The sequence below is a fragment of the Camponotus vicinus genome, unplaced genomic scaffold (assembly GCF_025532165.1).
Source record: "Camponotus vicinus isolate PSW18456_S1 unplaced genomic scaffold, iyCamVici1.0 SCAF_6, whole genome shotgun sequence".
Lineage (NCBI taxonomy): Eukaryota > Metazoa > Arthropoda > Insecta > Hymenoptera > Formicidae > Camponotus > Camponotus vicinus.
In genome coordinates, this window is record NW_028141978.1 from 13,843,529 (window position 1) to 13,858,177 (window position 14,649).

A 14,649-nucleotide genomic window follows, 5' to 3' on the forward strand; every position below is an offset into this window, starting at 1 on the left:
TGTTATTTTACTATCATATTATCCTACTATTCTACAAGATAAAACAAAACCTGTCAATCCATTATTTTAATATTCTACAATCTTACCTTTAAGCTTGATATTTTATGAAACAAGACGCGGTCTCTCAACTTTACGGTGTAATTCCTCAGAGCAGCGTGCTTGGCCCAGTGCTGTACTTACTATATACTGCGGACTTAGTAATTATAAATGTCCGTGTAATGACCGCAAAATACGCAGATGAGACAGCCCTATTGACAGTCCACAAAAATCCTACTGTAGCTTCAAAAATCCTACAAAAAGGCCTTGACTATTTTAATCCTGAACAAAGATGTGGCGCATCAAGGCAAACGAAGTTAAATCGACGTATGTAACTCCTACTTCTTGCAGAGATCACTTTCTAGTCAAATAATTATTTTTTAAATAAGAACCATATTGATTTTTAAATTTTAAAAATGTTAAAAATTTTCTATATTTTTGTTAGCAAACAATATCTATCTCTATATTTTTATAATTAAATATAATGTTCATATATAGTGTGTATTTTGTTTATAATTGCATATATAATATATATAAATATTTTCCCGCAATTTGCACATCTTACATTCATATAATATTTGAGTTAGTTTTAAACGGCTATTTGCATTTGATAGGGATAAATCTGATATGAACCGGATGAGAAGGACGAAGTATTATATCGGTCCTCAACTGAATATTCTTCAAATATTCAACGGGCTCCAAATAAAAATTGTGCACCAAAGGAGCTATCATAGCCTTCAATTCCAACATGCCGAATCGTTGACCTAATAATACATAAAATTCAAAGTCTGTCAAAAACTATCAGCATGAAGAGAAACGAAAATCACAACCAATTCACCTATGCAATTTCTTGGTCCTGCGCTGAATGGTAAATAGGAATAAGGATGACGATTCCGTATCTTTTCGGGCAAAAATCTATCTGGATCAAATACTTCTGGATTTGGCCAGAAATTAGGATCTCTGTGAACCCCGTAAATATTAAGATGTAAGTTCGTTTCAGCAGGTACAATATATGAATCTGAAAAGTATTATATAATTTCAAAATTTAAAATAAAAAATAAAAAATTTCAAAAATAAGAATTTTTTGAGAAAAATAAAATGTACATAATATTGTATTTTTAAAATGTAATATAATATATTAAATTTTACGATTGATAATATATGCTTCGTGTTATGTGACATAAAGTGATTAATTACGTAGTTTTACATCTTCCGCAGTATTTCGTAATATTAAAAACACGCTGGGATACAAACGTAGCGCTTCTTTTAAACATCTGTCTAAATATGATAAATTTTGCAATGATTTCATGGTAAGTTTCCCTCCATTCTCTTCCATTATAGTATTAACTTCAATCCTCACACGTTCCTATGACATCGATAATAATAATTAAAATATATTTTTCAATTTTTTTTATATGCATAAATATAAATAAATTTGTAATAAATCAAAACATATTGTTCATATTTGTTTTGAGATGTTTCAATTTTTTTGGAATTTTTATATATTGATTTACGTATATGTTCGCGTACGAATCCGACAGTGGACAGTAGGAGCGGAAGGTTTTTCAGTGAAAAAAGTGCGCCTCGTTCACACAAAAAAGACTGACGTTTATTAGAGTCAAAATTAAAAAAACAGTGTTTAGTGCAGTGATTATGATTCGCGAAACAGCGGTGCAACACAGTGAGAGCGGTTTTCGTAAGCGGTTAATCGTAGTCAAGGCGGAATTGTGGTCGTTATAAGCGGTTTGATTTGCGGATTAACAAAAGAGATAGCGGAAATCCGAGTGAGTAAGCGGTCGTATAACAGAATAGCGGTTTTAACAAAGCGAAGCGGTTTGACAAAAGCGGTTTAGAGAAAAGTGCGAGACTTCGAAGTGCCCACGTGCGGTGCCCGTTATATAGCGAGCGGAATTTTGGGCCCTTTGCGACGTGGACCAATAAATTTTATACTTTAGCGGTGACCTCAGGGCGCCGCGTACCATTGGCCGCCGATGAGGTCTGACGTTGACAATTCTTTAATTGTCATGCGCGCAACCTTTTTCGATCAGCTGATTGCCAATCAGCTGATCGTGACGCATGCCCGTACGCTACGCTGATTTTGTCGACGGTTGACAATGTTATTGTGAATGTTTATGACCAGCGTCTCTTGAGAGATGAAAAAATGCGAGATAACGGGAACGGTCGAGTTTCTCTGAAGGATCGAAAGCTCGAGAAGATTCTTGACGCCCGTTAATTTTGAATTCTCGGATTTAGAACGTCGAACAATGCGGATTTTTGCCTATGCGAATTTTTGAACCGGAATAATTTTATGATTTTCGAACAGTATAGAAAAATACACTGTAAAGAAAAACTTAATATTTGTATTACTTTGAATAAAAATCGCAATTTAAATAATATATCATAAAATATTGAGACGTACCTGAACATCTTTGTGTTCAGCTAATAATAATAGAGCAAACATTATACCCACTGCTGTAGTATCATGTCCCTATAATCAGATCCTCACATTATATTTGCTTAGATAATATGTACAAAAAATTAAAAAAAATATTACATATACGTACCTCAAACATGAAAGTATCGACTTCCTCTCTGATGTCCAAATCAGTTAAAGAACTTTCTCGTGAAGCCGCTATTAAAAGGTCCAACATGGCTAGCCGTTTTTTTTTAACTAGAAATAAGCAAGGGATATTAACGATTATCACATTTTTATATATCCCGCTTAAACTATCAAACATTGTTCCCGTTTAAAATTTAAACTTCCTCACAAATAGTAATTCTTAAAAATAGCAATAATTTATTTTTATAACGGACATATAACGCATCATTTCGTGTCATTATATATATATTTAATGTAAATAGTTTAATTTAGTGCAAGTATAATTTATAATTTTAGATTGCGGAATTGAATTTAAGTTAGAAGCTCTGATTTCTTACATACTTCCAAATACTTCGACATCTTCTGCCTCCGTCTCTTTATCATCTCCAAGATTTTTTAAGAATCGATTACTTGTGCGATCATGATAAAGTTTTCTTTCCGCGATAACCTATACACAAGAACGATATTTAATTTTTGTATTAAATACCAGTGGCATATTGTATTACATTATAAATATTAATAATATGTTATTAATATTACGAGATTTATTGTAATTTTTAAAAGTGTTTGAAGGACTTGAGATAACATGACATATAACGTACTTTTTCTGTAAATCCATGCAATATCTTCAAGACTTTTTTTTGTTTCCTTCCTTGTGGTGATAATGAGAATAATAAATCATTATGCAACCAAGGCCTTAATGCTCTAAACCGAAATTCATTAAGTTATATAATATCAATAATAATGTTATTATTTTGTAAAGCCTTATTTAAAGCCATCATGAAGTAATAGAGTAATCTTAACTCTAAATAATCATAGATTATAGACAATATATAAAAAATTTAAAACTATGTGTGAAAAAAAAGTTATGTAGATCCTTCTAAAAGCATTGTATTTTTGTTTTAGCTAAATATTTCTTTATCAAAGCTAAATATTTTTTAATCTACAAATTTTGCCCACACAATTCATTTTTCTTAATTTTTCAATAGTTTCAAGATTAAAAGCAATTTGAAATAAAACATTTAATGAAGCACGCACAATACATTTTAATTGCTAATTACGGGCTTAAACAAATCGATATTTATATTAACATTGATATAAATAGTTGTTCACCTTCGCATGACTTTAATAATCAATCTATTTTTCAAAATGTATAGCTATATCATTATAATGAAGGATCAGAATAGATATGTCACACAATTATTTATTATACTTTCATGTATTAAATTACCTATAAACTATCAATTCAATTATTTCGTGAATTGCATTTCGATACTGTTGTTGGAATTCGCCGAATTTTTCCAGGGAGACACCCATAGCAGTTTCTAAAATGTATTTATTATACAGAGTTTCCAGAAATCGTAGACATAAAATGTACAGTATGATCGTCCGTACCAGCAGAAACAACTTCTTCTTCTGGCAAAAGTGCGTTTAAATATTACTTTTTAAACGGGAACAATATTAATTAAAGGATTTGTTGAAAACAAAACACATTTGTTGAAAATATAAATAAATAAAAAATATTTTTTATAGAAGATATGGGAATTATATACTTTCAATCTTTCAACTTCATTGAACTTAAAATCACAAATTCAAAATAATAATCGCTATTAATCACTCAATTGAAACAGTTAGATGAGTTTGCTTGAGTCTGCCAAATTTTCTCCGTCTATAAATTGATACATCGCTGGTTAATCGTCATTACTACGCACGAAAAATCCGACTTTCCTAATATCATGCCGTACACCATCTCTGATTCAACTGCCTATTTGGCCTAGAGCATTCATTCGTTAGCTTAAAGTTATTTTTATTTCAAAAATAGTGTCCGGACTAATTTTTGCTAAATGAAATGTCGTTTCTTCTGGCACGGACAGTCAAGCTGTGCATTTCGTGTCCGCGAATTCTGGCACACTCTGTGTCGAGATCGAACAATCGAAGATTATCACGGATGAATATTTTATTGATAGCTTTGACAATAAAAAATCGAATATTATTTATTTTCACTGTTCCATTGTATGCATGCGTGTGTCTACGTCACGGTATGTGTGTGTGCGTGTGCATGTGATACTTTGTGTAGAAACAAATTCTTTTCTTAAGCTATAGTTATTTAGAATATTACCGCATATCGCGTTTAGGGTATATTCACTAATAAATGGTAATAAATCCTTCAAAACTGTCCCTCCGACGTCCTTCAAAGATTTTGTCATGCAATCATTTTCCTTGATCAAGATATCAACAAACTGATTTAATATATTAAAATGGAATGCAGGAGTTAATATCTTTCGCCGTGTTTGCCATTTAACGCCTGAAACAAGAACAAGATAAAATTATGCGATAAAATACAAATAATAGAATATAAGATTTATACATATTATAGTGTCTCTCTTACAATTAGTTTAATGTTTACTGCCCATTATTAAATAACAATATTATTCTACGTTTTTCTTTTTATATCGCAAAATTCTTTTATAATCCTTTAAATATATCTTCTCATAAAATTTTTACAAGAGGTAAGTATTGAAAATATTAACTTGAATTTAATTATTATTTTGTAATTAAATTTTTTTATATCAAAAACAAATTGCAGAAAGTTGAAAACCAAGCGCCGATGTACGAGCGTAACAAAAAAATATGCAATTATTATCAATAATTCATACTAAATTATAATAAATCAAATAAAAGATCGAGATACAAACGTATCGGCCTAATTCAGGTCCTTGTTTCATCAATGTCAATACAAAAATATTATAAAATATGAGCAAAAGTATCATAAAAAAATATAAAAACATAAATCAAAATTTAAATCTATATAGATTGATAAATAAAAAATACACTAAAATTTATTAAAAATGTTTGTCACGTAATGATGTTTGATTTACATTTGAAAATTTTTAACCGGAATATCTCATAGACAGATCATCTCTATTACTTCTATTTAGTTGAGAGTATATGTATCTGGCAAAATTATCTCTTGATATGATTTCATTTACAGGTTTCTTTTAAATTTATTAATTTATAAAACGAGAAGTTATATAAGTTATATTATATAAGTTCACCATTTAAAAAAGATAATATTTAAATCTAATTGTAATATTTCATTGTAGTTATTTGATTTTTTGTGATAGAGACAAATTGATAACAAACTTCAGTGCAACCGAAATAATTAAGTATTAAGTATTTCGAGTGAAAGTGAGAAAAATTATTTCAACAGGATGTGAGTCTTATTGAAATTGAGTGTGTGTTTGTACAATGAGTAATTTATTTGTCACACGAAAATTCCGTTACTTTATAAAATCAAATTTGCGTCATCTCCGACCAGATTTATTTAATTTTATTTTTTACAACTTTAATGTCTCGACCAGTATAGCAATTCCTATTATTTTTTTATTTATTTAGTTCATTATTTGTTTTCAACTTTGCGTTGTTATGTTCATACAAGGGGGTATTAAAGGGGTATTCTAGTCTAGAAGCCGAATTTTTGTATGCTTTTTTTGCAAATTTTTTTAAAGAAATGTGTAAGTTTCTTTGGGATATGGTTTTTTCTCACATATTTCTACATACTTGATGTTTTAAAATTTTTTTACTAAAAAATAATTATATAAATAAGTGCAACATAAAATTGAATGTTATGAAAAAAAAAGTTAATCCATGGTTCTCATAATTCCGGCTGTACTTCTTATCTGAAACAAAAAACCAAAGCGATTCTTAATTACTATGGGTTTGGCTATAGCAAGTAACAAAATGAAAAAAAGATACTGAAAAAATGACGGCATTCAGAAAATTAAATTTCGATTTTTGCCATTTTTTTCACCATTAAAAGGCTGTAAAAATTAAAAAAAATATTTTGACTTGATTTTGGGAAGAGTTTTAACTATACTTATGCTGAAGATGTGTGGATATTCGACTCAATTGATCAACTGGTTTTAGAGATATCATGAGATATCATAAGATATCATGAGATATCATAAGATATCATGAGATATCATAAGATATCATGAGATATCATAAGATATCATGAGATATCATAAGATATCATGAGATATCATAAGATATCATGAGATATCATGAGATATCATGAAAGGCAAAAAGAAAAGACGTATTTAAAGTTTTTGATATTGATTATATAGAGATAATTTTACTTACGATCAATCAGCTAGTGCAGGACCATACAGGGGACCTTCCTCCTGCTCATAAAAGTCCTACTGAACTGTTCTCTCTTCCCTGCGATTTAGTCTCTCATCTCTAACGAAATCAGTTGAACGTCGTTTCGAGCGGATGATACGAGTTTCGTTCCGAAATTTTGCGTATTTCTCCGCATGCTGTGACCAAAAGTCACTCATTAAGTTCATAATTTTCAAAATTGGTATAAATCCTTCATTGAAGATAATACCTACCAGAAAAGTTGCTACTTCAATCTTTGCCTCAGAATGAAGATGTTTTGGAGCAAAAGTCCAAATCAATAAATTTAAAAATTTAAAAAACTTTAGTTGTTATTTTATGTTTCTCCTAAACAACGTTCCAGCAATTCACTAGCCGAACCTAATCAAAATATAAATGCCGACACAATGCTCTATTGTGCGTCACGCTGCCGGAGTGCTGAGCGCGCGCCGGAAATCGCTCCCTACCAGGTGCTATAACTTTGTCAATTTTGTGAATCGAGCTAAATCTTCTTGCAGACATATTTTCCATACCAAATATTTGCAAAATATGCAAAAAAATCATTTTTTCCGCTAGACTAGAATACTCCCACAATATGCGATAACAAACTGTAATAATGTTTGTACGTTTTTATATGCTAACATTATTATGTTACCTGTACTGGTGAGGAGACCTGTGCCGAGCCAGGGATGTAATATATTATATGTACGACTTTTCTCGATGTGTTTAGTGCTGCTTAGTATCTTCTATAATCACCAAAAACATTTATTTATTATAGCATTCAATCTCAGATGCACAAATAATTTAGTAATTGTATCTCATATTTTAATCTAATCTGTATGAAGTTCTGTATCGATTTATTTTATTTTTTTTTTAAATATTTTTATTAGCAAAAATCTTCTTGTGAAATACAAGATTTCTAAATTTAGCTAAATTGTAATATCTGTAGAGAAATAAATCTTTCCAGAAATTTCATTATTACCTCCAGGTCGTCTGGATGACGGATAGACACAGCAAATTCGAGTAATCCCCATATTTTCAGAATAGGATAATACTTATCACATACTATACACAATAATTTCCATTGTTCCACTAAAAAATATATTATAAATATCGATACAGAAATTAAATAAAATTAAATAAAATTGAATAAATTTGAAAATTATTTCGAATAATAATAATTAAAAAATAAATCAAAATTGGAAAATTAGAAACGCAGCGCAGCAGTTCGAGCGCAAGAAAGAAACAACACTTCTTTTCTTTTGATTATTCGTATATTTCAAATTAAATATAATTACACTAACAAAAGCGAACGTTTTGGATGATCTTTTGATCCCCCTTCAGTGCAACTTTAATAATATGCGTTACAAAGTGTTATACAATGACACATTAAATTATAAAAATATCTGTCTTCGTTAGATAACGTTAGAATAACGTAGTGTAGATAATGTTAAATTATATCTTGCAGATATCCGGCAGCACATTTTACATTATTTCAAATAATTCTTCAAATTATTGTACTGTCATGTGCCAATGTGTTAAATCCAGTGTCTGTAATCTCCTTTGTTAAAATTTGTACCAGCGTTAGTAACGCCATCTAGAAGTCTGCTTTAAGATGATAATATGAACTATCTTCTGAAAAAATCAATATGAAGGCTCAAAATACGATAGATCAAATACGCTTGAAGACACGTGTTACAATATATTGTTGGCAATTGTAGTGTTAATTAACTGTTTAACTATACCATTATGTATCTTTCAAGTTGGCTAAAGATTCGATGATATAATGTATAAATATGTCTTCGGTTGGTAGGAAGTAAACATAGACTCAACCGAGGACAAACTCGGTTGACTTATAATAACAAACATATAAATATGTGAACAAACATCTCATATTTTCGATAAATTATCGATTATCGTTGCAAATGCGTGATGCAAGTCCTCTATATTACTCTGCAAATTCAAGCTATTTTTTGTCGTTTGATAAACAGTATTTCAGAGACAAATCTTTTGTCAAATCAGGACTCTCTGTCCAAAATTTCAGATTCTCTCCAATTAAAATCATGACCAAATTTGAGTCTATGATTGGTTATGACTAAAAATTGCGAAGTATTACTCTGGATATACTTTCGGTATCCCGAAATTCGTTTTTTTATTTGTCTACTAATCTAACCGACATATGACGCTTCGCAATCATTGCATGAGACTTTATATATTGCTGCATGAATCTTTTAGCATTATGTTTTTATGACAAAACTAACTGAAATTTATGTAGGTCAAAATAAGATAATCCTGTGTCATGATCGCTAAGAATTCATTTAAATTGTTCCGAATATTATTGTTGATATGTAAGGTATTGTGAAATATCAAGAGGGTTCTTTAAAGGTTCTCATTAAACTCTAAATTTGTTTGATTCTTGGCTAATAGTAACCTCAGATGTTCTCGTATTACATTGAAAATGTAAGCCAGAGGATAACCATTATCCAAGGAAATACTGATTATTAGCTCAAAGTATTTTTAGTGAAATCTGAGATGTGACAATAAAAAGGCACTGGGATGTGACAATAAGAATCCACCAATCCTACAATTATTCCTCTCTTATAGCATAGTGAATGATTCCATTTTTAATTTAGATATCTCCCAGAAAAAGTGGGTTTATGATCTCAAATTCAATTAAATTATTGTTCATGACTATCGTAACATCAAAGAAATTAAGTTTATTATTCCTTCTTCCATTGTAAACTAAAATCTCGGATGAAAAGAGTTAAAGATATCCAAGACCTCATTGAACATAGAAGAAGGAATCGCCAAAGTTATCCACATACCTACAATAAAATAGCAAATTGAAAGAAATATGTCTAATTCCATCATTGAATCTCAAGTCAACATGAGAAATACACAACGACATATCATTATCAATTTGTAAAAAGCGCCGAATCTGATGAGTCATGTTTCTCTGACTAGTAATTAAAATATATAGAGTTAATTTATGTATATTTCGTATATTACGCATATTACGTAATATTTCCTTGTATTCATATTTTTACTTGACTTGTTAGATTTATCACATTACAATACAATAATTTGAAGAATTATTTGAAACATGTGCTTACCAGATATCTGCGAGATACAATCTAACATGTATGCGTTCTATTAATCAATGCATTAAGAACAGATATTTTTATAATTTGATGAGTCATGTGCAACACTTTGTTTCGCATATTGTTAACGTCGCACTGAAGAAGGATCAAAAGATCATTCGAAACGTTCATTTTTGTTAATATAATTATATTTAATTTGAAGTACACGAATAATCAGAAGGAAGGAAGTATTGTTTCTCTCTTGCACACCAACTACCGTGCTGTGTCTCTAATTTGCCAATTTTGATTTAATATTTAATTATCGAAAAATTTTAGTACAATTAATTTTATTGTTATTTTCAATATTAACGCATCTTTATCTTGAAAATAGAAAAATAATTAAAAAAGTTAATTACAAATGATTATTCCAAAGAGAAGTGCTCCAATATGTAATCTGCATATATAATAATAATCTTGATAAGTATATGTTTCAGAGCAAAGGATTTATGGTTTTAATATTTTTGCTTGTGTATGTATGCATAAATGATGAGTTATTTGTCAATTAAATAGAATAGATAGTTTGTACTTGCCTGCTGAAAGTGGGAGCTGGAATATATTGCCGAAAATCGGAACGCTTGGGGGTCCCGGTAAAAGATGAAGGAGTCGACCTTTTTTTCCATAATGTACGTAATAATAATATATCGATAAAATAAATATGAATAATAACAATATATTTATAAACATCGTTCCTTAATGTTGATATTCTTAACTGTCAAATTAAGCTTATTCTGTTTATTGTTTCCTTGATTCTTCACATGTATTACACAATAAATGGTAGTAATTCTCCGACAAAATTGATAATTATCTTGTTATTCTAAATGTTAATCCTAAATAGAAAGAGACATAAACAGAGAGAGAATAATAGAAAGATCACTGAAATGCGTTAATTGTATATTTTTTATAATCAACTTTTATGAAAAAATATGTTGAACTTGCTCATTGTAAATGGAAAAAAAATATTATTTATGTAATAAAAAATATATAAATCCAATAAAAATATTTTTAATTTTTCGACCATTGCTTGCAAATCGCTTTTTATTGTAAGAGATAAAATTTCGTAAGAATTTATTGTAAAACTATTAATAGTATCATAAATAGGACTAGTATTATTCTTATATCAATTCTTATATCAATTCTTGTATCAATTCTTGTCGCAAACATTTAACATATAAATTGTTTTTAGCATTAATATTTTAATTATAATTTTATTTAGTCTATGACTGTATAAATGTATAAAATTCTTAAGCGATTACATCACAATGTCCACTTAAAATTCACTTCTATGCAAATCTTTGTTCGAAAGTATCTTACAATTAAATCTATAAATATACTTATATTGTTTTGTAAACAGAGCATTTTGTAATAAACCAAAACTATTTGATTAAGCATTCGCAAATTGTGTCATAAACAAAGATTTATTTTATTAATTTTTATTTGACTTTTTAACAAAATTATTATTCTTATATTGTGTTTTCATATAATATACAAATTTTATAATTATTGTGATTTCTTATAAGTGTTTGTTTTATCGTTTTGTTGTGTATCTAATTCTTAAACATATTTGTGTAAAAATACTTCTGTTATAATATATATTTAATAAAATTATAACAAAAAACATAGTATAAAACTGACAGCTTGTGATGTTTGAAAAATTTATATTAAATATTTATATTAAAATCATGCTCTTAAAATAATTATAGTATTATTAACCATTGTTTGGATTTTGCAATAGTATTATAAAATTTTATTTTATATATTACCTGATAAATTTTCTAATACGACGATCAATTGAAACACTCCAATGTTTAAAATGCAATTGTAAATCTCACCAAGGAGATACACATGCCAGTAAAATCACTCTTCTTGAACTGATAATGTAAATCGCAGACTTATACTTATAGCCGTTCTTTAGCTCAAGGGCATATTAATAAGCATATTAATAATCAGAATTTTATGCTTGAGATACAGACGATTGAACAATTCCTCCTTGCTTAATGACACAAACACACACACACACACACATGTATGTATCATTAATCTCTCTCTATATACAGGGTGTTGAAAAAAAAGGGTCACATATTTTGATAGCAGGTAGTATTGATCAAAACAAGAAGAAAAGGTCTAATTAACATGGGTCCTAAGACTAATATCTTCAAAGATACAAGCTATTTTGTTATTTGAGCTCTTTGTCATTTTCTTATTAGTCGTGTCATCTTTAGAATGTAATGAACAAGTGCGTGATTCTCTAAGACGTAGGGCTGAAAGATGCGTGAGAGTGAATGGCAATCACATAGAGCACCTCCTCTAATGCTGAGTCAGCATTAAAATTTTTTGTTTTTTGTAAAAAAAGAGTTTTTATTTTGTTATCATACATTCAGTTTCTTTACTTCAGTTTTTTTATGGAAGATAAATGATTACATTTCATATTAAAATAAAAATTTTTCCTTTATCTCTCTTTGTTTATTTTTTATTTTTTAAGGCACATAGAAAAAAGATATCCCCATTGTACCCCACTCTCCCCTACTCCTTTGTTCATTACATTCTAAAGATGACACGACTAATAAGAAAATGACAAAGAGCTCAAATAACAAAATAGCTTGTATCTTTGAAGATATTAATCTTAGGACCCATGTTAATTAGACCTTTTCTTCTTGTTTTGATCAATACTACCTGCTATCAAAATATGTGACCCTTTTTTTTCAACACCCTGTATATATATTTATAGGGCAGACCGGGGGCAAAGGTAACAGCGTCATGAAAATAACAAGCCTCTTACTAACCTACATAATATGTTGAATATAATTTTTACTATACATATAGTCAAACGCGTACGCTCCGATTCCCTTCCTTTTCAGCTAATTGTTGTAGAATGATCGCGTCGGTTGCATATGCAGGAGTGAAATTAGTGTATTTACATTATTCATGTAAGTATTTTGTGTTTTAGTTTTTTTATCTATGCTTAATTAAAGTATATATATCGACGTAATTATTTACCGGTGCATTCTTTTACAATATGTTTATAAATTTTTATAGTTGATTTGGATAAGTCTTGAATCATATTTAGATTATATTACTTCTATTCTAAAAAATGTGTCTAAGGACAAAAGTAACACTCTGTGGACGAAAGTAACATATTGTAAGGATTGGTCCCATAATAACTGTACCAAAGGCGATTCTTATTATGTATGCCATAATTGTGATTCAGAATAGAATAATAACCTTGTGCCTAGTAATAATAACTTTAACTTTATAATTGACATTGAAAATAACTATATTTATAGTAATTACAACTATTTCTTTAATTCTTTTTGAAAAAGGTATATTATGTCGAAAGTCTCGAAGTTTATCGTTGCTTCTTTTTTTTGATACCGATATGTGCGTTGCGACTTGCTTCACTTATATTATTTGCAGTTGACAAATTAGCTAATTTTCAATTTTGACAGTTTGTGTAAAAAAAAATAAAATTATCAAAAATAATCTTATCTTAAGTATAATCCCATACAACACCGAAAGATTGCAAAAACGTTACATAGACTTAACATTGAAACATTGTAATATAATAGTAACATTATGCTACAATGTATTTATAATATTAAAACGTGTTTTGCTACAAGTGCAGAACGCTTCATATTTTATAAATAAACTTTGAAAATATAAAAAGATGTTTAAGAGGTATAAGAAAAAACGACTTTGAAAAACGTCCATTAATTTTATTAATTAGTGTTTATTAAATGTTTTTTATAAATACTTATTTCGATAATATATGTACAATTATCTTGCATACACTCGACATCAGAATATTTTAATACGTACAATAAATGGACTACTTCCCATTTACCCATCCAATTGAGAAAAATCTGTTTAATATTACGAATTCCAACGAGGGATCCTCTCCTCAAAAATAATTTGTTTAATAATCTGGATCTCTCGTTGGGATTTAGAATATTAAATAAATCAAGTCAATGTTGTTCTAGTCAGTATTATAAATATTACATATCATTAATCATATATATATATATCATTAATAAATATCATTTATATATCATTAATCTAATAACTCGATTAGTTCGTGTCATTAAAGAAGATTGATATTGAAAGCAACATGATAATAAAACGAGATGTCACTTCCACGCCAAAAATATTGTTGTTGAAGTGTTTATAGTGCACATGTATACATATAAGTGTATATATTGTTTAAGTCTTCTTTTTTTCTATAAAAATAATTATATAACTTTTGAAAATTACGTTTATTAGAAATACAAGAATTACGAAGTTATATTCTTGATTTATCATGTTTTGAAATATTAAAAATGTTATATAATAAAGCTATATGTAAAAATCATAGAAACTAATCAAGCGACGCGGTAGTATCGTGATGCCAAGTACATAACAATAAATGAACCGGACCCGACCGTTGAGAGTCACTATTTTCGACATATCAGGGCGTTATCAAATAGTTTATCCCGAATTTTTTCATAAATAAACTTCCGATTAAAATATCTCAGAAACTAAAGTCATAATCAAAAATTTAACAGCAATATTCTAATACAATATTGATGCAAATTTTGGGTTGCGACTTTTGAGTTTGAATAAAATTGGTGCTATCAATTCTGAGGTATGATAATCCTGTACCAGTTGTGACATTTTTCAACATTTACACACATACTCTTGCACGCATACATGCAAAGCGATTTTGTCTCTAATGGCAATCGCAAC

At 28.9% G+C, this 14,649-nt stretch overlaps 1 protein-coding gene across 1 annotated transcript; it reads right to left on the minus strand.

Annotated features, from left to right (window-relative positions):
* LOC145973640 (cytochrome P450 4C1-like) lies at positions 1–11,788 on the minus strand. The gene is made up of 13 exons (XM_083103162.1): positions 11,694–11,788; positions 10,464–10,760; positions 7,776–7,885; positions 7,449–7,539; positions 4,755–4,940; positions 3,867–3,960; positions 3,238–3,340; positions 2,978–3,083; positions 2,601–2,707; positions 2,456–2,524; positions 1,234–1,402; positions 875–1,054; positions 1–800 (listed from the first exon to the last, which is right to left on the minus strand). The coding sequence occupies exons 2-13, from the start codon at positions 10,615–10,617 to the stop codon at positions 634–636; spliced, it is 1,536 nt and encodes a 511-aa protein (XP_082959288.1). The 5' UTR covers positions 10,618–10,760; positions 11,694–11,788; the 3' UTR covers positions 1–633.
* Between the last annotated feature and the right edge of the window lie 2,861 nt (positions 11,789–14,649).